At 43.8% G+C, this 26,450-nt stretch overlaps 1 protein-coding gene across 4 annotated transcripts in view; it reads right to left on the reverse strand.

Annotated features, from left to right (window-relative positions):
• LOC121279178 (matrix metalloproteinase-16-like) overlaps positions 1 to 26,450 on the reverse strand; it is a 295,815-nt gene that overhangs the window by 95,579 nt on the left and 173,786 nt on the right. For all 4 annotated transcript variants that reach the window (XM_041190177.1, XM_041190175.1, XM_041190176.1 and 1 more), the window contains exons 5-6: positions 7,209 to 7,370; positions 6,752 to 6,969 (exon numbers count right to left, since the gene is read on the reverse strand). In XM_041190177.1, the coding sequence (XP_041046111.1) occupies positions 6,752 to 6,969; positions 7,209 to 7,370 (380 nt within the window). The remainder of the gene's footprint in view (positions 1 to 6,751; positions 6,970 to 7,208; positions 7,371 to 26,450) is intronic.

Consider the following 26,450-nt stretch of genomic DNA (forward strand, 5'->3'; position numbering starts at 1 on the left):
CAGGAGGATAGAGCAGATGGTGTAGGAGGGAGGGCTTTAGATTCCTGCGGTATTGGGACTGTTTCTGGGGGAGGTGGGACCGAGACAAGTTGACGGGTTACATCTGAACAGGAACGGGACCAACATCCTTGCAGGGAGGTTTACTAATGCTGTTGGGGCGGATTTAAACTAAATTGGCAGTGGGGTGGGATCCTGAAAAGTAGTTCAGAGGGGAAAGAAGCTGAGAAGTTAAAACACTAGTAAGTGAGTCTGGAGGGCTGAGGAAACATGGGCTAGATAAGAAAGAAATGAGTTTAGCAAGGCTGAATGGAATATATTTTAACGCAAGGAGCCTGTGGAATAAGGCAGATGAGCTGAGGGCACAGCTTGGCACATGGGAAAATATGACCGAGACTTGGAAGGCGTATCAGCTGGGGAGCATTTTGGAGATAGTGACCGGATCATTTTGGAGGTAGTGACCATAACTCAGTTAGATTTAGGATAGTTATGGAAAAGGATAAGGTTGATCCAGGAATAAAAATCCTAAACTCTGGGGAACGTCTAATTTTACAAAGATAAGATGCGATTTGGCCCAAGTGGACTAGGGGCAGCTACTTGCAGATAAAACTGTGCCAGAGTAGTGGGAGACATTCAAGGAGGAAATAGCAGGAGTACAGGACAAGTATGTTCCCGTAAAAACAAAGAGGGGACCAAGTCCAGAGACTGGATGTCAAGAGACATAAGGGTTAGGATTAGAGAAAAAAAGAGAAGCTTATGGCAGATACCAAAGGCTCAATACGGCAGAGTCCCTAAAGGAGTATAAGAAATGCAGAGGGGAACTTAAAAAGGAAATTAGGAAAGCTAAGAGAATGCAGGAGGAAGCATTGGCGGTAGAATAAAGGAAAACCCAAAAGAGTTTTTTAAATAAAAGAGCATGAGAATAACTAGGGAAAGAGTAGGACCAATTAGGGACCATAGAGGTAATCTGTGTGCGGATCCAGAAGACGTAGGTACAGTCCTCAATGAATACTTTGTGTGGTCTTCGCAATGGAAAAGGACGATGCAAGGATAGACATCAGGGTGGAGGACTGCAAAATATTAGAGTAAATTAACATAGAGAGGAGGTACTAGCGGGTTTAGCGGCCTTAAAAGCGAATAAATCCAAAAGCCCCGATGAGATGTATCCCAGTACAGAGGAGGTTTAACAGGATGCTTCCTGGGCTGGAGGGTCTGAGCTATGAGGAAACATTGGATAGGCTGGGGTCGGTTTTTTTGGAGCAGCGAAAGTTGAGAGCTGTATAAGATTATGAGGGGAAGAGTTGGGTGGATAGGAAGACACTTTTTCCATTAGTAGAGGGGTCAATAACCAGGGGGCATAGATTTAAGGTAAGAGGTAGAAGTATAAGAGGGGAATTGAGGAGATGTTTTTCACCCAGAGGGTGGTGGGAGTCTGGAACTCACTGTCTATAAAGGTAGTTGAGTCAGAAACTCTCGTACCGTTTAAGAAGTATTTAGATATTCACTTGCGTTGCCATAGCCTCCAGGGCTATATGGGCCAAGTGCTGGAAAATGGCATTAGTGTAGTCAGATCTTTGTTGAGCGGCACAGATGTGATGGGCCGAATGGCCTCCATCTGTGCTGAAAATGTCTACAAGTCTATGAGACACCTCATCCATTGAAGAGCTGGAAACAAGCAACCTGGAAGACCCATCACAGCGCTTACCCACACCCTCCACCTGAGCAGAGACACATAGCTCAGTGAGCCCTAGATCGAGGGCAGTCTCAGCTGCACAATCTGGTGGTCCCCATATGGACACCTGTCCACAGCAGGAGGCAGTAGGTTCACTCGGAGGACTTCTGGAGGTCCGAGTTAGATCACGAGCCTCTGGATTCGGCCTTCAAACTCATCATGGAGAGTCAACAGAAGGTGGGGTAATATCATGCAGATATGTTTAAAGCCTTCAACAGAGTGGCATGCGAGTCGGAGGAGTGTATCCACATGCTCTCTGATGAACTGGTGCCCAAATGGGCATGTATGGAGGTCTCTAGGGGAAGGATAGCGGATGCCATGGCGACCCTGGTCCAGCGGAACGTGGAGATGTGCGCAGACCTGCACTCCACTGCAGTAGCCATGGGTGAGTTCCTGTAGTGGCAAGGCAAGAGCGAAAGGGGGCACCTTGACATCCTTCCAATCACTCCTTGCCCTCAAAGAGTCAGGCCGGGGCGCTGGGGCACCTGAAGGGAGGTGGAGCAGCAGCTGGACACCCTGGGCCATCCACTCAGGAATCTCAGAGGCTGTCCTCTCCCTCCGAGTCCCCTTTGCCTGTGACCCCCTCAACCTCATCCTCTATCACCACAGAGGGAGCAGCTGGCCCACAGGAGGACAGCCAAAGCAAGCCAGGGCCCCCAAGGCCTTGGATCTCCAGAGGACACATGCCAAAGTCATCAGAGTGAACAGGGCCAACCATTGCACAGGCTGTTTCCACCTCTGCTGCGGATGTCAGGGCAGCACCTAGAAGAAGTGGTAGGCCTAGAAAAGTTAAGAAATTCTGACCACGAATGGTTGCACATTTTGTCACTCTATAATCAATGTGTAATGTTGTCTTTCAGCATCATTGACAGTGCAAGTCCTCCCACTGCATCCCCCCAACCACTAGCAATTCAGCTGCATGTAGCTGGACCACGTGTGATTCTGGAAGGAGGTTGTGTGTGGCAGGGCCTTTCGGAGCCTCATGCAAGCGGTGTCCCATGCATATGGAGCCTTCATCCATCACACTGATCTCGCCATCCTGAGCATTTTCAATGCTGCCTGCTGGGGTTTTGTTTCAATTGTCCATCTGAGGTGACATGTATCTTCACCCAATACTCATCGCACTTCCATGCAGCACCTGTGCCCATCCAACAGGAGGCTCCACTCAATTTCAATTTCGACAGTGATGGTTGTGGTCAGATTTTTGCTCAACTCCCCTGTCCTATCCCCTACCCCATCACCCCTAGCATCACCTTCCACTTCCCCACTGTCACTTAACAATATGAATCCTTTCCTTTCCAAGATGTCCAGGTGAACGTGCACTTTCCCTACCTTCCTGAGAATCCCACCCCCATCCACAGTGACGTCCCCGACCTCCTCCTTTCCACTCCAGAATCCACGTCTGCCTCTGAGTCCCCACCAGCTAACCATGCCATCCCTTCTACCACTACCAAAGCACCCTCACCCTCCCACCCTCCCCTCTCATTCTCACCATTAATTCCTACCACACCCACTCTCATTTCGCTCCCCAGGAGGCAGTCTTTGACTCCACAGACCCCTCCCTTGCACGTTCACCTGGACATCCCCCACCCCTTGCTCCCTCCTCCACACTTACTCCCTCCTCCCTCTGGACACCTTCCTCCCTCTGTACTCCATTCCCCCCCACCGAACTCCTTCCCCCCTCCGAAATTCTTCCCTCACACCTTCGTCCCCCTTAAACCTACTTCCCCACTTGCTGCATTCTCCCTGTTACACCCCCCTCCACCATACGCCCTCCACCCCTTCCCAGCTTCATCTCCCAACACCTTCGTCCCCCTCCCATCCTCAACCCTGGCCTTGATCTCCCAGTCAAACGTCTTCCAACCAAAACCACCCCCACTACCGCACCGCACCACACCCCACCCCTCCCCGGGCACCCACCAACTCCACCCCAACAGCTGGACCTTCCTCTCTCCCCATACCAATCATCTGTAGCAGCCTATGGCCAAGACTATGATGTCCCAAAGCAGATCCGAGACATCAACAGAGACCTCCCCCCATCCGTGAACTGCTTCACAGTGGAACCATGTCCATGAGAATCCATCCAGCATGCAATGCACGTGTTCCTCCATGACCCAGTAGCTGTAGGGCTGCACCATCTTCCGCTCCTCAGATGTCCATGATCTGAGCAAGGCCCTAATGGTAAGTCCTGACTTCTGCATGTCACACTTGTCCAGACGTCCTGGGCTGGCGTGTTTACCCACTGGTGTAAATCTGGTGTGGGGAGGATGATTCCAGTTGAGCCTTACGATGCATCCCATTAGCCGGATGCAAAGCAGGTTCACGTCGGCCTGCAGCGAGGTTGGCGTTCTGTCATGGCGGACACCACTGGATGATCCTGCTGTGCTTCCATGTCGGGGTGAAATGGATTTTTGGCGTGCTCACCATATTGTCCTCCTCCCCCCCACTCCCCCTTCTGACATGACACCCGATGGCAATGGGGCCAGAAAATTCCAGCCAAAATGTCAATGTTTCTGTCTCCACAGATGCTGCCAGACCTGATAAGTTTTTCCAGCACTTTCTGTTTTTATTTCAGGATTATTTGTTCTGAGTTATACTGCTCGCTCTGTATCATTCTCTGGTCAGTTAATCAAAGCATTGTCTGCCCAGCAGCACCTAAACACTGGTTACCTCTTTTAAGGAAAGCAACGTGTGAATGGAATAACTGGTTCTTTGTAATGTCGAACAGTTTAAAAATAAAGTTTAAAAAAAAAATCCCACAGTTCATTCAGATAGCCTGGAAACATTTTAACTGTTACCTTCACACCAGTTTCAATTATAGTGAAGCCAGTGCAAAGCTGCAGTGCTTTGAGACTACCTCTGCAAAATCATCTCACAATCTTGCCATAGTTTTGATTTCTTCTTGCTTCAATAAGTTCACTCCCTAGCAGTGTTTTCATCTATGTAATCAAAATCATTGCGAAATCACATTTTAATCAGGTTAATAAAGATGCTATGACATTCTAGTTTCAGATGGGCAAAGCTAAAACCTCACATGATCTGACTTCCTTATGGTTACCTGTTATTGTTTGTAGCCCTTTTGTCAATATGAAATATAATTTAACAACATTTTGAAGGATTTGCAAACACATTTATCTAATCCCATCTAAATGCAACAGTTTAGTATCTATATGAAGCATAATTAATTTAAAACATCATGTCAGTTTCCAGAGATTGAAAATATCAGACATATTGGGTCATAATTTGCTATCAAGATAAGAGTGACGCTAATCACACTCACTGTTACTTACATGCAAATATTGCAGCAACTTCAGGTAAGGGCAGATATGTGGTTAAACGCAGAAATCCAGAAGCTACTGTCTGAGTTGTGCATTCCATTGTTAGCTTTGTGAAAACCACATCTCACTGTCTGGCTCACTATTAACATGCATCAAATACTGCAAAGTTACTGCACTCATGCGGTGGTTACAAAACAAAACTCGCCATAAAGCATTAACTCTGGTTTAAGTAGCTTTTAATAATGGAATTAAAGTTAATTACTGCCAGTCTATCCCTTGCACTGGAAATTAACTATATGTTAGTTTATGACTCAAATAACTAATATCTCTTTTCAGAGAGAAAAAACCTTTTCCTCACAATCTTGCTCTTTTTGAGTCAAGAGGAGTTTCTAAGCTGGGGAAGGATACAACTCAAATACTGTATTATAATCTGGATAATATCATCTGAAAATCATGTCAGAAACATAATAATAATTAAAATATCCAAACCTTCTACTTTAATACATAAGGAACTTATTCAATAATAAATACATTCATAGGCCACAATTTGCTGTGGCAGCATATTTTACGACAACTACCATTGTCTCATTTTCTTCAGGTTTTAATTGTTGTTAGAGATTTTTAAAGTATACAATCAAAAAAAATGTTTAAATCTTTCATTACTTCTTCTTACTTTTCTTTCTGTACCTGATTTGGCATTCAATTCTCCCATTCTAATTTGCACTTCTTTTGCAGTTCTCACAGAATCACAGAATGGTTACAACACAGAAGGTGGACATTTGGCTTGTCATTTTTGTGCTGGCTCTCCAAAGGAGCAATTCACCTAGTGCCATTCCTTGAGCGATTATATTCAAAATTCTACATTCTGGTTGGTTAAGGAGATACACAATTGCTTGCCCAGTTTACTCAGGTTCCAGATGCCCAGTTTCCATCCTGCAACATTATCATGTCGCACTTATACCAAAAGATGCAAACACCTAAACATGCAAGGAGAAGTTTAACTAATGGTAGTTGTCATAAAATATGCTGCCACAGCAAATTGTGGCCTATGAACGTATTTATTATTGAATAAGTTCCTTATGTATTAAAGTAGAAGGTTTGGATATTTTAATTATTATTATGTTTCTGACATGATTTTCAGATGATATTATCCAGTTTATAATACAGTATTTGAGTTGTATCCTTCCTCAATTTAGAACTCCTCTTGACTAAAAAAGAGCAAGATTGTGAGGAAAAGGAAAAGTACATTTAATGTAAAATTTTTAAACCCACTCTAAAGTACTGAGAAAAAAAACTACACAAGTTTTTTTTCTCTCTGAAAAGAGATATTAGTTATTTGAGTCATAAACCAACAGTATCTAAGAAAGCCACATCAGTCTCCCAACATGCTAAGATGACCCTAGTCCCAGTTTTCACTGCAACATTTAGTTGTGCTCTGACTTCCACACACTCTCTCTCATAATATTGAAAATTAACCAGCAAGTGAGTAATGTACCATGCATATAAGCATTGAAGTGCGAAGCTCCTTTGTAGTTAATCTCAGTAGAAGGCAGTGTAGCTTGATGCTGCAAACTAGCTTTACACTTCATATACTGGTCTGAGGTCAATAGCTCTAGTATAACTACAGCCTAGACTCAAAAGAAGCTGCCCCTTTTGCCAAGGTTATTTTGACCACTGAGTGGGAAACCTGTTACTCTAAAGCTTACATATGTACACACTATATTAATACTTGAACAACTCTTACCTTAAAGACAAACATTTCACCACGTAAGATAGCCAGCGTGTTGAAATTTCCATCACAGATGTTGGGCTTAGCGCCTGGATAGGAAGGTTTATCCCTAGTAGGTGGTCGAGGGGGCCTTGGTTGTCTGTTAGGCTTTCTTGGGTCGGATGGTGGATTGGAGCGATGTGGTGGTACTGTAGGTAAGGGTTTTGTAGGATGTGTAATCTTATCTGGTGGACCTATTTAAAAATTCAGGCAGACATTTATTAGATCAAGAATAATAGCTACTAACTTTCAGATATTAAAAATCTGGGTTAGATTTCCTCCAACTTGCCAGCTGAGTATAAAACTAGCAATGAAAAACATCAGCTGTTATAGAAACCACCCAATTATCATTTCCACTGAAATCAATGGGCAACATCAGTTTTATGCCTGGGTGGCAAGCTGAAAGTCTACACCATGAAAAGCAGCTACAAACCATATATTTTCTGGATGCCCTGTAAGTCATCTTGGGGAAGCTGGAAGTTTTCTGTATCCATATACTGGTAAAATGGGGCCATGATTGCACTGGGATCATTGGAATGTTCCAAGCCTAGTGCATGGCCTAGTTCATGAACGGCAACCAGAAATAGATCATTACCTAAAGAAAAGAAAGAAATATTATCCAAGCTGACTGTTACACTTCATCATAAAAAAAAAGACGAGTTAAGTTGTGATAATTTGTAGGAGGAAATAATACCGGTGAGGAGAAAAAGAAATAAGAAAAGTACAGAGAAGGAAACTCTGTCATAAACACACACATATTAGAAGATTATTTTACTTTTATTAAGCACATTCCAGAGGTGTTTTAACATTCAAATTGTGTAGTTGTAATATTAGTAGAAAATGCATATGTCTCTTTGGAGAGTACCTTCTCAAGCTTTCCTCCTCAGCTTGGAACTGCATGGTAGCAGTCAAATTATTCTAGTGTGGGAGGAAATCTGCAGAAGCCATTGACAAATGTCATTATCTCCTACCATCGTTTGAAAACATCAGCTTCTCACATTTTAGAAGTTCCACATAATTGGTCAAATATGATGTAATATTTTCCAAAATATATTGACTCTGGCTTCTTGGTAATAAAAGTGTTGAGTGCTACTTGTTAAACCTGTGGTCATTGCAATACAAATGTTAACCTTTGAGTGTTAAAGCCATCACTTACCAAATACTGAGTGTGTTAGTTTTACCACTCCACTGCTCACAATAAATGCAGATACAATCCAAAAACGGAATTTATCAAATCCACCTAAGTCCACAAAGGAAGAAGGGTTGTGAGAGCTATTTAAGACTTCCTTGGGGATTCTAAACCATGCACTTGCACGGTTTCATGTGTTTTTAAAAGTCCATAATCAGATCACTCACTGGTAATCATTTCATAGAATAATAAATATTTGGAATAAGCAGCCAGACAGAGTAGTAAAGGGAAAAATATTTCATTGTTTAAAATACAATTGGCTGCTGTGATGAGAGTTATTGTACGATCCAGAAGAGCTTTGATGGGCTTAAAGGCCTTCTGTTTAGCCCAGAATTTTCTTACATTCTGTTCTAATCATTTCCAGCATCCACCATTCTTTTAACAGAGGAAAGAATTAAAATAGTGTGCTAAATGTGAGATTCCTTTCTTCCACTTTATCAAAAGTGCTCATGAATTAAGTACTTCATTGCTTTGGGTGATAAATGGAATTAAAATATTTCTATATTTTCACTGGTAAATAAGTTATAATAAAGGATATTTTAGCATTAATAACTTTATACAGATCCCGTGGAGGTTGGCTTGTTACTTGAATATAATTTTGTCTGTTTAATATATTAGGAGTTGGGGTGGGAGAGCCCAGAAGTAGTAAAGTGTCGGAGGTGGGTGACTTGGGCACTTTTAAAAAGTGGGCCTTTAGAAAAGATTGAGAGGTTGGTTGTCCATGGTTAACTTCCTGGTCTTAGAAGAGACCTCATTGCCTTTTCAGGTGTGTTCGAACTATGTAAATGTTGTCCAACGGATGGCCCATCATGGCTTTCCCTATGACAGAGTTGTCACTGTTGCTGCCTCATCAAAGTGTATTCTACTTGTTATGATCCCAGCTGATGTTACCCTTGGACAAGCCTGATCCCAGAGTGAAACCCTGCTTGATAGATCTTAATGTTTAATTGTTTGTTTAGCCAGGTGGAAAGGGGCTACTGAACAGAGTCACCAGAGTCAACTAATGAACTTTTAACATAAACATAAAATATTTATTAAGCAAGAAAAGATGAACTTTATTACAAAACTCCTTCATCCACAACTGTACTTTACAGATATATATATAAATTTGTAAGGATAACACAAGTTATAAAAGCTATCTTATACTTTAAGGTTCATAGTAAGCACACAGTCCATGTAAACCAATTGGAAAACTGTAGTTAGGTACACCACACTCTGAAACAAAGTGAGAGGTGCCACTTAACCAGATGTTATGGATCTCTCCTCAATTCCCCCCCAGACGTTTGTCACCCACTGAGCCAACTAGTCTCACTGGACTCCATCTTTCACATGAGGGTTTCCATTCTCCACTCTCCAAAAACTCACTTTGGAATCTTCTCCCAAACTGATGCTTTCTTTTAGACAACTTGTGCAAGGGTTCACCTCTCCTTCTAATGTTCCTCTCCCTGAGTCAGCACATGCATTCAAACTGTCTTCCAAGCATTCACTCTCACTGACTCAGCCATCAACAGTACACCACTGCTTCACGTGCCCATAGCAAAGAGTTACAGACCATCAGCTGTCTCTTTGTACCTTCTGACCTGTCGCTTTAAATCCACTTCCTTTAAGCTTGAAGCCTGGCATCTTCCTTTCTGCTCCTTACTTTCACTTCCACAAACAGGAGCATTTCCTGGTTCCTGTCCTTCCTCCGACAAGAAGATCTGCTTGGGACTTTCTCATGTTCTACTCCCCTGGATTTAGGGTCTTTCCTTTAGCTTAGGACTAGCTATCTGTCCCCTGTGCTCCAGTCTCTCCTGGCAGCTACTTTCAAAACCAACTGAACTCAAAGAGCTTCCAAATCAAACTGTGGTTTCTAGTTTCTTCTGTGTATGTCTGTGGGAGGGACCTGCCTCTTTGGATCCCTGTTGCTAGGCAACAGCCCAGTTTTTTAAAACTTTTGTTTGCTTTACTTAGCTTAGAGTAATAAAACTCTCATTAGAAATGCAGACACCTTTTAAAGTGAAGCTAAAATTCAACTTGACCTTTTATTACTCCACAAATACAGAAGTACAAATCAAACTTCAACATTAAAGTTAAATTCATTCCTAACACTCACAAATATCAAGATAACTTACTTAAACTATTTCTATTTCCTAACATACTGAAACACGGAAAGCATGGAGTGGAATCTCAAGGCACAGTCATGGAGATCGCATCGACTTACCACCATGACTTGGTACAGATATCCTGCAGTGATGTAGTCAGCTGCCAAGACTCAGTGGATGAATGATGAACAGTCCCATGGTCATTATCCCATTAACTTGCCCTTTGCCACCCATCTATCAGGATACGCCCACACGCAGACTTTGACCCTTGACCAGGTCCCTCACAGTTGCACACTGTCAGAGCACAACAGAGTAACTAAGAGGGACTAAAGCAATAGGGGGCTGTCAATGGTCATGGTACACGGCATGCTCTCTTGGAGTCACAGCTACAACATCCACGGCACCAAGCATTGTGCAGAGTCATTCTCTCCACCACACCTTAATGGTAGTCATTGAAGATATGCAGAAAATTAGTGCATGTAAGCACACAAAAGTGAATGAGAGCACTGCAATCTGAATTGCTCATGAACCTTTTAGCCTTGCATTTTTATTGATAAAATGTCACACAGAGTTGATGCAGGGGAAGTGATGGGCCCAGCTGCCCCATGCTTCTCTAATCGGGAGCTTCAAGTGTTAGCGGAAGAAGTCCAGAGGAGGATATCTGCCCTGTACCCTGCTGGCCATTGACCATAAGATGTAGGAGCAGAAGTAAGTCATTTGGCCCATTGTGTCTGCTCTGTCATTCAATGAGATCAGTACTGATCTGATAATCCTCAACTCCACTTACCTGCCTTTTCCCCATAACCCTTGATTGCCTGGCTGATTAAAAATCTGTCGATCTCAGCCTTGAATATACTTAACGACCCAACCACTGCAGCCCTCTGCCGTAAAGACTACCCTCTAAGAGAAGAAATTCCTCATCTCTGTTTTAAATGGGAGCCCCCTTACTCTAAGATTATGCCCTCTGGTCCTAGACTCTCCCACAAGAGGAGACAACTTCTCAGCATCTACCCTGTCAAGCCCCCTAAGAATCTTATATGTTTCAATAAGGTCACCTCTCATTCTCCTAAACGCCAATGAGTACAGGCCCAGCCTACTCAACCTCTCCTCATAAGAAAACCCCTCCATCCCTGGGATCAACCTAGTGAATCTTCCCTGGGCTGCGTCCAATGCCAGTATATCTTTCCTTAGATAAGGGGACCAAAACTGTTCACAGTATTCTAGTTGTGGTCTAACTAATGTGTTGTATAACTTTAGCAAGACTTCCCTATTTTTACATTCCTTTCCCTTTGAAATAAAGGCCAAGGTTCCACTTGCCTTACCTATTACCTGCTGAACTTGTATATTAGCATTTTGTGATTCAAGCACGAGCATCCCCAAATACCTTTGTGCTTCAGCTTCGTACAGCTTTTCTCCATTTAAATAATATTCAGCTCTTCTATTCTTCCTGCCAAAGTGCATAACCTCACATTTTCCCACATTATATTCGATCTGCCAAGTTTTTGCCCACTCACTTAACCTGTCTATATCCCTCTGTAGGCTCTTTGTGTCATCCTCACCGCTTGCCTTCCCATCCATTTTTGTGTTGTAGCAAACGTGGTGATAGTGCATTCAATTCCCTCATCCAAATCATTAATATATATTGTAAATAATTGTGGCGTCAGCACTGATCCCTGTGTCACTCCACTAGTTACAGGTTGTAAATGAAAATGGCCCCCTTATCTCAAACCTCTGTCTTCTATTGGTTAGCCAATCCTCAATCCATACTAATATACTACCCCCAACACGATGGGCTCTTATATTTTATTAAGTAGCCGTATGTGTGGTACCTTATCAAATGCTTTTTGGAAATCTAAATACATTACATCTACTGCTTCCCTTTTATTTATCCTGCTTGCTACCTTCTCAAATAATTCTAATAAATCGGTCAGGCATGATTTCTCCTTCATGAAGCCATGCTGATTCTGCTTGATTATATTATACATTTCTAAATGCTCTGCTATTACATCCTTAATAATAGACTCCAACATTTTCCCAATGACAGATATTAAACTAAATAGTCTATAGTTATGTTTTTGTTTCCCTCCCTTTTTGAATAATGGTGTTGCATTGGCAGTTTTCCAATCCTCTGGCACTTTTCCAGAAACTAAGGATTTTTGGAAGATTATTACCAGTGCATCCACTATCTCTGTAGCTATTTCCTTTAATATTCTATGATGCAACCCATCAGATCCAGGGGACTTATCGGCCTTTAGTCCCATTAGTTTCCCTATTACATTTTCTCTAGTGATAGTTATGGTATTTATTTCCTCCTCCCCTTTTGTGCCTTGATTATTCAATATTTTTGGAATGCTATTAGTATCTTCCACCATGCAGACTGAAGCAAAGTATTTATTCAACTCCTCTGTCATTTCCTGGTTCTCCATTATTATTTCCCCAGCCTCATTCTCTAAGGAGCCTATGTTCACTTTGGCCTCTCTTTTCCTTCTTATATATTTAAAGAAGTCCTTACTGTCTGTTCTTATATTTCTAGCTAGTTTACCCTCAAAGGTTGTTTTCTCCCTCTTTATTTTTTTGGTCATCTTTTGTTGATTTTTAAAACTTTCCCAATCCTCTGGCTTAACACTAATCCTTGTCGCATTGTATGTTTTTTCTTTCAACTTGATATTATCCTCAACGTCCTTGTTAACCATGGTTGGTTTATCACCTTCCTAGAATCCTTCTTTCTCACTGGGATATGTCTTTGTTGTGAGTCATGAGCTATATTCTTAAATGTTTGACATTGTTCATCAACAGACTTTTCTGCCAAACTCCTTTCCCAATCCACTCCAGCCAACACTTCCATCATTCCTTTGTAAATAACCTTATTTTTAACACAGTTGCTTCCAACCCAAGATTCTCACTCTCAAACTGAATGCTAAATTCAACCGTGTTATGGTGACTGTTTCCTAGGGGATCTTTTACTCTGAGATCAGTTATTAAACCTTCCTCACTACATATTACCAGATCCAAAATAGCCTCATCTCTGGTTGGATCCACAAGATATTGTTCTAGGAAACATTCCTGAATACATTCTATGAATTCTTGCTTGTGGCTACCTCTGCCAATTGGATTTTCCCAATCTACATAAAAATTAAAGTCATCCATGATTCCTGTACTTTTTTTTTACATTACTTCATTATCTCCTGGTTTATTCTCTGTCCCACGGTACAGCTAGTGTTGTTAGGGGGCTACTACTGCTACCAGTATCTTCTCCCACTTGTTATTTCTTACCTCCACCCATATGGATTCTACATCCTCTGATCCAAGATCATTTCTTGCTGTCGTACTTATTCCATTTCATACTAACAAAGCTACCCCACCACTCTTTGCTTCCTACCTGTCCTTTTGAAAAGTCACATCCCCTGATTATTTAGTTCCCAAATTTGATCTCCTTGTAACCATGTCTCCGTAATTGCTATAAGATCATGCCCATTAACCTCTATTTGTGCCATTAATTCTTTTTTTGTTCTGAATACTACATCCATTTAAGTAAAAGACCATTAATTTTGCCTTTTTACCATTTTTCCCCCTTTGACTCTATTTGCTGCTTTTTTTTACGTTTGTACACTCTGTCCCTTCCTGTCACACTCTGGGTATCATTACCTAAATAGCTGTCCTGCAATGCTGCCATATCCTTTTGCTTTGTAAGCCTATGTATCCCCTCTCCAGAACCCTCCCTCCCCCCTTTTTTAGTTTAAAGCCCTCTCTATAGCTCTAGTTATTCAATTCACCAGGACACTAGTCCCAGCACAGTTCAAGTAAAGCTCATCCTATTGTAACAGCTCCCTTCTACCCCAGTACTGGTTCCAGTGCCTCTTGAACTGAAACCCATTCCTCCCATGCCAATCTTTGAGCCACACATTTAACTCCTTGAAATCCAGCTGCCAGAATCAATAAGACCTGGTTACAATTATCACTGCGGTGAGTGCAGCAAGAGAGCATAAGCATTCCTGGATTCAGTGCCATCAAAGGCTCAATGATCTGCTGCGTTCCAGCGAGGTGAGTAGTTTGGCTCCCCAAAAAGAGCTCTAATGGAAGGCTCATATCTGCATGCAGCAGTGAAGGTGCGAAACCTGGCATCTACCTTTGCTTCAGCATTGAGGCTTGTATGTGTAAACAGCTCATGTACATTGTGAACGCATGTGAAGAAGCACTGTGGTGTATGGACTCAGTGAAGAGAAATATCCCTGTATGCATTATATATCAGGCTAACATAAAAACATGTTATCATTGCAGGCCAAAAGGGTGAAGAATGTTAAGGAGATGGCCCAGACTGAGGATGGGTCAGCCTAGTGGAGAACAATTCACTTAGTTGAACAGATAGCCATGGAGATTGCCAGGCTGCTGAAACATCTGTCTGCTGGTGATGGTGAGTCACTATTAGCAGGTGATAAAGGCGGTGCTGAAATCACTTAAGAGCGTGGTGGTAACAGTGGAGGTCATGATGTCAGTTCATCTGAGCACAATGGGAAGTTGGCATGAGAGGGAGTGCAAGGATGGGTTCTGTCATAAGGCTGGTGTGAACGTGGTTAAAGGCAGTGACGTGCATCCGGGCGTGCTTTCACAATGTGAAGGGCTATACATAAATATCTCATTTTGTGTCTCACAAAGGCCCCACTCCATTCACTCACCAGCCCCTGACCCACCCCCGACCTCAGGCCACCTCTTCCCTTGGATATCAGGAGGAGGAAGAGATGTCTCATGAGGCAGTATTACATTTTACTAGCCCACACTCCACCATATCAGATGCCAGTGCATTGGAGAGTCGGTAGCACAGGGTGGAAGTAACCGCACCAGAGTGCAGGAGGTGCCAGAGTCAAAGACATCTGTGCACTGTCTCCTCAGAAGAGGAAGGAAAGTCACGATGATGCTCCAGTAGGCAGGAATGTGGCACCTCAGGAGTCAACGTTTTGGCACAGTGATGTCCAATCAGATGCAGATGTGTGGATATCTAATGGAGTTCCCTGAGGCAGTGGGAGCTCTTGGGCTGTGATTGGAGGAGTCCATCGCCATCATGTGCTCCACATTGTTCCGAGGGCTCAACAACATCAGCTCCGACCATGAAAGATTGGCCAATCTCATGGAGAGACACATGCAGCAACACTCAGGGTGGATGCAAGAGCAGCGTCTTGGCCAGGAAAGGGTGCAAACCTCCCTCAGTAGCCTGGATCAGTCCACTCAGAGTATTAGTGCTGATATCTACGGAATACATGAGGTGGCAGAGTGGTAATATCATGGGACTAGTGAGCCAGAAGCCCAGATTAATGCTCTGGGGATGTGAGTTCAAATCCCACCATAGCAGCTTGTGGAATTTAAATTCAATTAATAAATCTGGATATGAAAGCTAGTCCCAGTAATGGAAACCATGAAGCTATCATCCACGTTGTAAAAACCTATCTGGTTTACTAATGTACTTTAGGGAAAGAAACCTGGTTTGGCCTACATGTGACTGCAGACCAACAGCAATTTTGTTGACTCTGAAATGGCCAAGACACTCAGTTCAAGGGAAAATAGGGATGAACAATAAATGCTGGCCTTGCCAGCAATGCTGACAACCCATGAAAGAATAAAGAAAGAAAAAATAGCTGCATACCCTTAACATGATGGCTGTACCATTGGCACGGTGGTTGTTGAATTGGATAAGTGCTGTGCACTAGCAGCTAGCCCATTCACCCCAACTGAAGGCCAACCCAGGATTGTGGAGGTCACTGAGGGCAAAGGTAATGAGAGCTTCTCAGTACCCATATCTTCTACCTTTCCTGTCGCTCTGCCAAAGCCCCCATCAGCTCCACAGGTGCTAATGACCACGGCTGCCTGTACAGTGATACAGAGGCCATAGTCTGAAGGAGGCCCCCAATGGGTGCCTGCACGATAAGGCTGACCACCATGCTCCTCATTGGTATTTAGACAGAGAAGTGAGCAGCCTGCCTCCACCTACTCCGAAGCAACATCGCAAGCACTTTGTAGGAGTGTGTGTGAGCGTAGGGCGCTGTCTCGCCTACAGCACTAATGGGTTCACCATGGTTACAATTTTCACATTGTATACATCACATTTGAGCACTTCTTGAATATGTTTACTTACATGACTCTGTGTGTTCTTGTACACTAGAGAGCTCAAAAAGAATGGTAACAGCAATAATGAGAACGGCATGCTGAGGTCCATCTTGACCTGCTGTCAAGAGGGTCAAGATTGTTGGCTGATTTGTGATGATTTGGAGAGCTTCTTCCTTCTCTGCTGTACCACATAAGATTCCAGAGGTCAAAAGCTCAAGCACTAAGATGCTGTTTATCCATTGTCCATCCAAGCTTGACTTTAAGGGAGGCTCAAAAATCAGACTCCACGAACAGATGCTGAGCAGCAAGTGTGTCTCAAGCATGAGTGCTGGGTGCAAGGCATTCATCCACATGGCAGTGTTACACATTGGCCTAGGTGTAGACAACACAGCTCGACAGGCCATATTTGCTCCAGATAATATTGCTCATCTGCTGTCTTCACTACTTTGGCTGCATTTGCATTCCAGGTGTTGCAGGATGTGCTTTGTACAGGAAACATAGGCGTATGGAAGCCTAGAATGTTGCATGTGATGCCCACGTCAGAAACTGGACAATTGACAGGATTGGATGGTATGCAAGTTCTTTTGAGGAGCTGACATTGGGCAGTTATGGGCTCCTCATGCACAATCCGCCTTATCTGCATGTATATTGGAGCATACAATCTGATCAACATACATAGGGTTTAAAGTCTTAAGTCATGTCTCTCTCAGCATTGTGGGCATGGTTTGATTATGGGCAAGTAAAATTATGAGGCCCATGGTTATGAAGGCGAGGGTTACATCAGTTTAAACATGATTGACTCAAACACATCGATATCGATTCTTTCCATTGTGGGGTGTGGGCAGTCCCTTGAGTAATTGTGACACCTATGTACAAGGTTCTTTAGGTGGATGTTGCTCACCAAGGGCTGGCTAATGGCAACTGTGAGATCAGAGGACCTTCTGAGAATCTTTTTTGCACAAGGGTGATTAGGGTGATTATCTTCTTCAGCACAGAGTCAGCCCTGGCCACATGTCCATGTCTCGCAGCTGCCCTGCTCTCAGCAGCCTCCTCATTGGGTTCGGAATTGTTAGAATGGACAAGACTTCCTCCTCCCCTTCATCTTCCTCCTCCTCAGATGTTGGAGTGCAGGCCATGGCCTCATCATCATTGATTTGTAAGCCCCTCCACTAAGCAATGTTATGCAGCTTGCAGCATGCCACTATTATTCTTGATACCTTTGCTGAGGCATTTTGCAGAGCTCCACCTGAGTGATCGAGGCACCTGAAGCCCATTTTTAAAATGCCAATGGTCTGCCTGACTACACTCCTTGTGACAACAGGGCTGCTGCTACAGTTGCATGCTACCTCAGTTTGAGGACTCCTGAAGGGGTTCATTAGCCAGGTTCTTAGGGGGTCACCCTTGTGCCCTAGAAGCCTACTGCGGATTTATGAAGGTAGCTGGAATAGCTGAGAGATTTGGGAACTCCTTAGAATGAAGGAGTCGTGGCAGCTGCCAAGGAACCTTGCACATATTTGAAGGAAGACCTCAGGCAGAATCATCCAGTCCTGCTGACAGCGGGCATCATGGGCAGATGTGAGTGGACAATATGGTGAGATGGCCAAAAATCGGATTTACGCCGTTGTTAAACTAGTTTGTGATTGTCCGCTCTGCCCGTCAATGGTGGGCTGCATTTCCTCACACCGCAAGTTGGGAGCCTAATTTCAATACTTTGGCATCTCATTATTAGCCCTGCTCGCTGGAATCATTCCCCCACACTGGAACATTTGGGCATGTTGGTGTGATTCTCAACTGTACCTAAGCGATGTGCACCTGTTGAGCCGGAATAGTAGTGGCGTGCTGCATGCTGCATAACATTGCTTAGCGAAGGAGCTTACAATTCAATGATGAAGAGGCCATGGGCTGTGTTCCAACATCTGAGGAGGAGAAAGATGAGGCAAAGGAGGAACCCTGTCCATGCTCAGTGCTACCAGACAGGTCTGCTGATGATCCCTGGAAAGATCCATAGATGTTGACATTGATGGTTACCTTTATAGCCACTGGCAGGGCATGGGGATTGATGGATTGTAGTTTGAGTTACTGCTGGACTATGTGACAAGTGTCTATCACCATTTCACAGCTTAACCTCAGTCACCTTTGGCACTGGCTCTCCTTCATATTGAGATATGATGTCCTAGGTTTGTGCACCCTTCCTACGGGGTGGTACCTACTTATCCTGCCTCTCCTCCTCCTTCCTGGTGCATGAGAAGCAGCCTCTCCTTCCTGAACTTTTGCCTTCCCTCTGGCCTCCGGCTGCTCATGTTGATTGGCTTCTATGGTCTCTATGTGCGAGGGTGCCATGCCAATCTTCTATCTTCCTTTACGCAAAGCACAATGCGCCCTTCTCAAGCACAAAATTCTTCCTGGCATCTGGGTGCATGAGTCAGTAGGGGCAAAAATAATTGCCCGGTAAGTCCACCGGTCCTACTTTTCTACTCCCTTGGCTTAAGACAAGACAGTTGTTATTGGGTTGGTGCCAGTTCTGGATTAGTGAAGTCAAGTTCAAAGCTAATTCCACAGGGGTACCTGAACCTCTCAAAAGGGGTACTCTGGCTATCCAAAGAAATGCACAAAGCTCAGACCTTCTCTTACCAGGTCTAATCTGCGCACTTCGGGTTCCACACTTCCAGGCTACCAAGATCTGACTTGAGTGGAGGCAGCTGATGATTTAAATGGCCAGCTGCCTCCATGAACTAGGCATGCACAAAACACCCCCACCGTTGTCCCCCTAATTCCATCCCCACGGAAATGAAAAGTGCAATGTTCAGGTGGGGATTTGCAATTTCCAGACTCATCCAACATTTTCACCATGAGGAACAGCTCTCCGCAAAGATCCAGGGCTGTGACTATATTTTATCACCACGATTCTGCCTCAGGTCGAGCAAGATCATTATGGAGGTTAAAGGAAAATGAGCTGATTTCTGCCTCACTGCCCAACCTATAATTCCACCCCTGCCCCCATCAGATCACACTGGTCTTTCTAACATGCCTGCTGCATGCAAATAAATGCAAGAAGACGAGGTCCAGGATTTTGATGGACATCCTTCCCACCAGCTTGTGTTAATGCCACTTTCCATGACCATTATGATATGGTAGCAATAGCTCTAAGATTTTGCAGAAATAGGAAAGGCTATGTGGTGGTCTCCTCCTCCTTCATTCTACTCTCAAGTGGCTATGAATTCTGCTGTCTTTGGGGTGTTTCCATTCATTTCAATCCACCCCACTTTTTATGGTTCTGCAGAAAGACTGCTGATATTTCCCAGCTGAACTGACGGCAGGTTCCCTTTTGTCAGCATGAATATTGCTGGGAGCCTGTCACACATTGAAAATGAAACTTAGGCTATGAAAATAAGCCAGGGTTGGGCAGATTTGAAGAAGCAGAGAGCAGTCTCTCGAGTTTCTGTGATGACATTACATCATGGCAGTTATGAGCTCTGCCGGGTTTTCCAGGGCAGAATGATGATCTGGAGCCAAAAGGTTTGTTTCAAAAGGTTTTGAAATTGTTCCCTTTGTAAGAGAGTTATTTGCTGGGGGTAGGGAGGGTGTAGAGTGCACCCACAGGCAATCCACCAGCCCATCATTGGCACATAAAATCTAAGACCTCATCTGATGCGGACCTACAAAAATAGGGACAAGAGAAGACCGGCAGGACCTATCCCACCTTGTTTCATGCTGTATTTTCATGAGTTGGAAAGGGAATGGAAATCAGGGGTAAAATGATCCACTAGTTGGAGTCATACCTAGCACAAAGGAAGATGGATGTGATTGTTGGGCATCAATCATCTCAGACCTAGGACATCGCTGCAGAACTTTCTCAGGGCAGTTTCCGAGGCAGGCCCAAACATCTTTAACTGCTTCATCAATGACCTTCCCTCCATCATAAGGTCAGAAGTGGGAATGTTTGCTGATGATTGCACAACGTTCAGCACCGTTCGTGACTCCTCAAATACTGAAACAGTCTGTTTGTATATGCAGCAAGGCCTGGACAACATTCGGGCTCGGGCTGATAAGTGGCAAGTAACATTCCTGTCACATGATAGTATGGCAAGTAACAGTCCCTTTAACAAGATAGAATCTAACCATCTGCTCTTGACATTCAATGGCACTACTATCGCTGAATCCCCCACTATCAACATCCTGGGGGGTGTTACCATTGACCAGGAACTGAACTGGACTAGCCATATAAATAATATGACTACAAAAGCAAGTCAGAGGCTGAGAATTCTGTGGCGAATAACTCACCTCCTGACTCCCCAAAGCCTGTCCAACATTCATAGGGCACAAGTTAGGAGTGTGATGGAATACGCTCCACTTTCCTGGATGAGTGCAGCTCCAACAACACTCAAGAAGCTTGACAGCAGTCAGGACAAAGCAGCCTGCTTGATTGTCACCCCATCCACCACCATAATATTTACTCCCTCCACTACCAACGCACAGTGGCAGCAGTGTGTACCATCTATAAGGTGCTCTGCAGCAACTCACCCAGGCTCATTCAACAGCACCTTCCAAACCTGCGACCTCTATCATCTAGAAGGACAAGGAGCATTGCATGGGAACACCAACTGCAAGTTCCCCTCCAAGCCACTCACCATCCTGACTTGGAAATATATTGCTATTTCTTCACTGTCACTGGGTCAAAATGCTGGAACTCCCTTCCTAACAGCACTGTGGGTGTACCTACACCACGTGGACTGCAGCGGTTCAAGAAGACAGCTCACCACCACCTTCTCAACAGCAGTTAGAGGTGGGCAATAAATGCTGGCCTAGCCAGTGACACCCACATCCTGTGCAAGAATAAAAAAAAGTTCTCCCATCTCTGCACTTCAAATAGCAACATGCAGAAACTAAAAGAAATAATATTCACCAAGGTTAAATATATGAAAACCAAGTATAACCACCTGTGGAGAACAGGCACGTGGCAATCATATAGCGGTCCAGGCCTCATTTACATTCTGTCTTCAAGCTGTCAGTCCCAAATGCTGGTTAGAACCTAGGTTCAGGGAACCAATCAAGGCATGAGTCTTGGACGGGCTGGCAACAGCCTGTTTTTTTTGTGGGTCCAGGAGGAAAACATTCCTTAGCCATTTTGTGAGTTGCTGCCAATAGTCCCTTTAAGCATTGTTCATTAGATGACTCACACCAATCAGCATCCTGTGACTGGCATATTTTAATTCAGTTCTTTACCTGCTTCAGCCAGGTACTGAGCTATCTTTGTGAAAGCCCCTGGCAAAATGGTGGTAGATGGAATCAAAGAGTGGCATTTGCAGGATTCTAGGACCTCACCTTAAACTTCCTGCTAGCTTCTAGTTGGAGGGAGATAAAATAAGTCTACTGTGATGGTGTGGTTGCAGATTGCATACCTGCTGCATGCTAAGCAGCATTGGCTCAAGTGTCCTTAATGCTGACATGATGTGGCATTTTCTTTCAGAGGTGATCTCACCTTGGCACCATATCTTCCTAGGCAGTATGGCAAAATCCCATTTTCACCTGTAAAAAGAATTTCTACTGCATTATTGGTGAAGTTGTGCTGGTCGAGCAGGGTAAGCTCAGAGGAAACTACTGCTCCATGTCTCTGATGTAGGAAGGGGGATAATTTGGTTAAGGTTTCCACTTTTAATCACTATCCAATGACCCTTGTTGGAAAATGAATCTATGTGGACACTGAGTGGAAGACATCATCTGGCTCATCTGCAAGGCTCCTCATGGTCAGATAGCCAGCAGACATTCATTGCCTACACTCACACATGAAGAAAAGCCTCTCCGCGGAGGTTCTGAAGGTTACTCAGCATCTGTTGACCCATATCAAAGCATAAATAACTGCCTCCAGGACAGAAATAAGAAAATAAAATCAGGAACATGCATGAATGATCATGAATTACTTGGTGAAGCATTATGAATATTTGTACAGAATCATCCAGGATGTTTAATATTCATGAATCAACTAGGAAGATAAACCATGCTCATTTCAGCCTGTAACGGCCCTTGTCTTTACAGATGTACACACAATCCTTCATGCATATCCACACACATACAGATATGTGAGGGATGGTTGAACAAATTCACACTGCTGCCTCTGCATGCATGAATCAAGCAAGCATAAAATGTCAAAGTTCCAGGCACAGCTAAAACTGAAGAATCATAGTCACCAAGGCCACTTTCAAATAAACACAGTTCCAGGACCTAATTTAACAAAAATTTCCAAAGCCTGACAATGGCTGACATTGCACAAAAATGAATAGGTATATTAGAACAGCGTTGCAGCAGGCAGAGATAGGCATTATAAGCTTGGTCATGTGTTATTTGCAAAGCCTGATTTTTCTTTCCACTGATAACACCAGAACTGAATATTAGGTGCTGCATATAATATATGGCCTTTTTATTTGATACTACCCATTTTGAACCAAAAAAGAGATGAATTTTTACCATCTGATATTTCAAGAAAATTTAACAGCACATACATCTTCAGATTTTAGCATCTCACAGATTTAATAGGGGAAGAAAGAGAAATTGACTAGCTTTCCTATTTAATTTGTTTTTCTAATGTGTGCACTTTGAACTGTCAGGGGTGAAGTACACAGTGGGGTCTCATGGAGGTCAGAATTACTTTGTTTTATATGAATTACCTGGACTTAAGTTTAGGGAGTACAATTTGGAAGTGTGTAAATGATACAAAATTTGGCGATGCAGCAAATAGTGAGTGTAGTAAATAGTAGGTTACTTCAGGAGGTTATAAACAGACTGGTGAGATGGGTAGACATATGGCAGATGCAATTTAATGCAGATAAGTGTGAAGTGCTCAGTTCAGAAGAAACAACATGGAGATACAGTATAATCTAAATGGTACCATTTTGAAGGAGGTTGCAAGAGGAGAGTGATCTGGTGTACATATTCTGAAATCTTGAAAGTGGAAGGGCAAGTTGATAAGACAATTAGGAAAGTGTTTAGGACACTTGGCTTTGTAAATAGCGCAGTGAACATAAAAATACAGAAGTCTTGCTAAAACTTTACAATTCACTGGTTGAGCCTCAGCTGGAGTATAACTTTTTCTTTCTTATTTGGGATGTGGATGTTTATTTCCCATCCCTAATTACCCTCAGGGAGATTATGGTGAGCTGCCTTCTTGAACTGCTGCAGTTTCGGTGGTATAGGTATGCCCACTATGTTGTTAGGTAGTGTGTTCCAGGATTTTAACCCAGAAATGATGAAGGAATGGCAAGATATTTCCGAGTTAGAATAGTGTGTAACTTGGAGGGGAGCCTGCAGTTGGTGGTTTTACCATGCACCTGCTCTCCTTGTTCTTTGTTCTTAGGCAGTAGTTTTGAAGGGTGCTGGCCAGGATTTTTAGGATAGTGGCCTTCCCCTTTATGCCATCCGAGGAGTCGGCGGAGAACACATCCCGGCTGATACTGCATGCTCCGCAGCCATTTAATGCTCCAACAAGTGTTAAGGGTGGAGTCGGACTTCTGCCCCTCATCAGGAGGAAGTCCCACTTTAGAGAGCTGCTGGTCAATCTGATTGGCTAGCTGCTCTCTAGTCCCTACCAGAAGCCGCAGTGGACAGGACTGGGACTGCAGGCAGGACCAGGTAAGTTTTGGGGGTGTCAGAGCAGGGAGGGGAGGTGACACCCAGGGTTGAGGGCAGAGTGGGGCGGGGGTGTTGGTGGATAGGCTGGGGGGGCAGGTGTGGGGCTGTGGGGAAAGAAGGGAGAACCTGCAGGGGTCAGTCCTTTTGCCGGCGGTGGGGGGGGCACCCAATGTTAAAGGGAGGCTGCTGATGGTGGAAAGTCACCCCAACTCCCCCACCAACTTCCCGCCTGAGGTTGAACAGGGTTATTTTTTACCTTTCAGGCATTGTCCCTGCTACTGAACTCGTCCTGCCAGCCTGAAAATTGTGGCTGGGCGGGCAATGGCCCTTAAGTGGTTAATAAATGGCCACTTTAGAGCCTCAACTGAGGCAAGGGCAGGTGGGCCAGCCTCAGCCTTGCCCATTCCAGTGTAGAAATGCGAAGAGGTCGGGGCAGGCAAGAACTCAGTGCGAAGGCCATCTGAAAAATTTTATATGCCTCCTTCCCCCCCATTCCCCCCGCCTACAAGTCCGCCGGCTGGGGAATGTAACATTCTGCCCGCTATCGTAGAACTCTTGGTGAATTGCGGGAGTGCATCTTGGGCACCACGCTTTAGGAATGATATCAAGATCTTGGCAAGGTTAGAGAAGAGGCTTATTAGGATGGTTCGAAGATTTCAGTTACTTCAAGAGATTGGAATTGTTTTCCTTAGAGCAGAGAAGGCTAAAGGGAGACCTCATGGAGGTATTCAAAATGGTAAGGGGTTTTGATAGAGCAAGTAGGGAGAAGCTTTCCTCTGGCAAGTGGTTTAGTAACCAGAGGTCATAGGTGTAAAATAATTGAATAAAAGAGCTCTGGGCTGAAAGGAGGGTGGGATCAGATTCCATAGCAATTTTCAAAAGGCAGTTTGACATTCAAGTAAATAACTAATTTGCAGGGTTAGAGAGAAAAGGCTGGTGTGTGGCCTAAATTTGACATCTTTCAAAAAGCTGGCACAAACATGATATGCCGAATGCCCCCGTTCTATGCTGTAAGATTCTATGATTAATTAATGCAATAAGAACAACATTTTTTTTAACAACAGTGAAAGATTTCTATTTACTACTGGGCGTAGCGAAATTGCAACTCATTGCAAATGGATCTAGGATTTTGCTACACCAAGGGCAAGAACAAATCTTCCCGCAGTGATCCCGAAGCTAATATTCTGCTTTAAATCCTTCCTGATAAACTTGCTCCAGGCTATTTAAGAAGAAGGGCACTGTTACAGTGAGATACCAGTTTATTTGCTAAAGTGTTTGCTCTCATGTCTTACACAAAGTACGTGCAATATAAAATGGCAGCTGGAAAACCTACATCAGCCATTTCCTGGACCTTCCCCAGAGATATATAATAAATATCACTTTAATTAGAAGCTGCTGACTTTAAAATCTTGCTGTAAATTAAAATACACTCATCAACCTAACTACTCACCATAGATTATATTCCCAAATGTTTGCTTTCTATTTTGGAGGGACTAACAAGTTCATATACCACAAGTAAAAATTCCCACAATGAAATGTGAAATAAAACATTTATGATTTAATAACACTAATATAGAAATACCCCTAGTAATGAGCTACAATGCAAGTAAGCCAATCAGACAAACTACCAGCCTTCTGCATATGTTGTTCCGTAAGACTCCGTAAGGAGGTATGTGACAGTGATACAAGATAACTTATGTACTGAATTCTCCCTGCTGGCTTCCATTCACGTTCCTCTTTCTTGCCTTGCCAAGATCACAGTAATATGAAATTGCGTGAACAATTTTTGAAATGTGAGCAAATGATCTGGCTCTGCTTTATTATAGGATCTCAGTGAAGCCATCCACTGTATCTTTACATCCTACCAATCTTTACTTTAAGGACATAATAACCAAGCAAATGGAACATCTGTCTCATCACATATGTGCCTTCTTGAAGTGGCCTCTACTGTATAAAGACATTCTATATCTGGTCTTAATTTCCATTTTTTTGCCAGCTTACTTCGAATATTCATTGCACATTTTGGGCTAAATTTTCTCAGCAATATGATAGCTGGCTTGGAGGAAGGGGAAGCTTGGAAAATAGGGGGTGCTATATTGGGACAGCTCCCTGGTGCATGCCCATCACTGGGCAAGTTTACCATGGATGGGTGGGAATCAGATTGGCTGCCCAATACCACAGAGGTGGGCAGCCAATTACAAACCCAATTAGGTCTGATTTTGTGGATGCACCGTCATTTTGGCACTGGCCGAGTAATGCCCACCATGTGCAAGGGCAGTCTCCCTGTGACAGACTTGCGGTTGGGGGGGGGGGGGTGGGGTGGGTGTGGAGGGAGGGTGCATGAAGCCACAGATTCCATGCCATAAAAGAGGGAATCCACCTGGAGGTGTTTCCCCTCTTCTTTGAGGGATCTAATGACTTCAGCCTGAATAATTTTACCTTTAAATGCATGCCTAAGAGGGCACCTCCATGTTAAGGCACCTTTGTGGTCTCTGACCTGTCTCAGCAATGCGCACTTCTTCTGGTGACACTGCCAAGGCTTCAGACCAGCTTCCCATCTGAGTGGATCATATGAAAATTCAACATATTATTCATGTTCTACGCTTGTCAATCTTCCAGTGCTGTGTATTTAAATCACCAGGATTTTCCAGCGTAGTTTACTAATACGCTATTTTTAGATGAT

Source organism: Carcharodon carcharias, chromosome 6 (genome assembly GCF_017639515.1).
Source record: "Carcharodon carcharias isolate sCarCar2 chromosome 6, sCarCar2.pri, whole genome shotgun sequence".
NCBI classification, from domain to species: Eukaryota; Metazoa; Chordata; class Chondrichthyes; order Lamniformes; family Lamnidae; genus Carcharodon; species Carcharodon carcharias.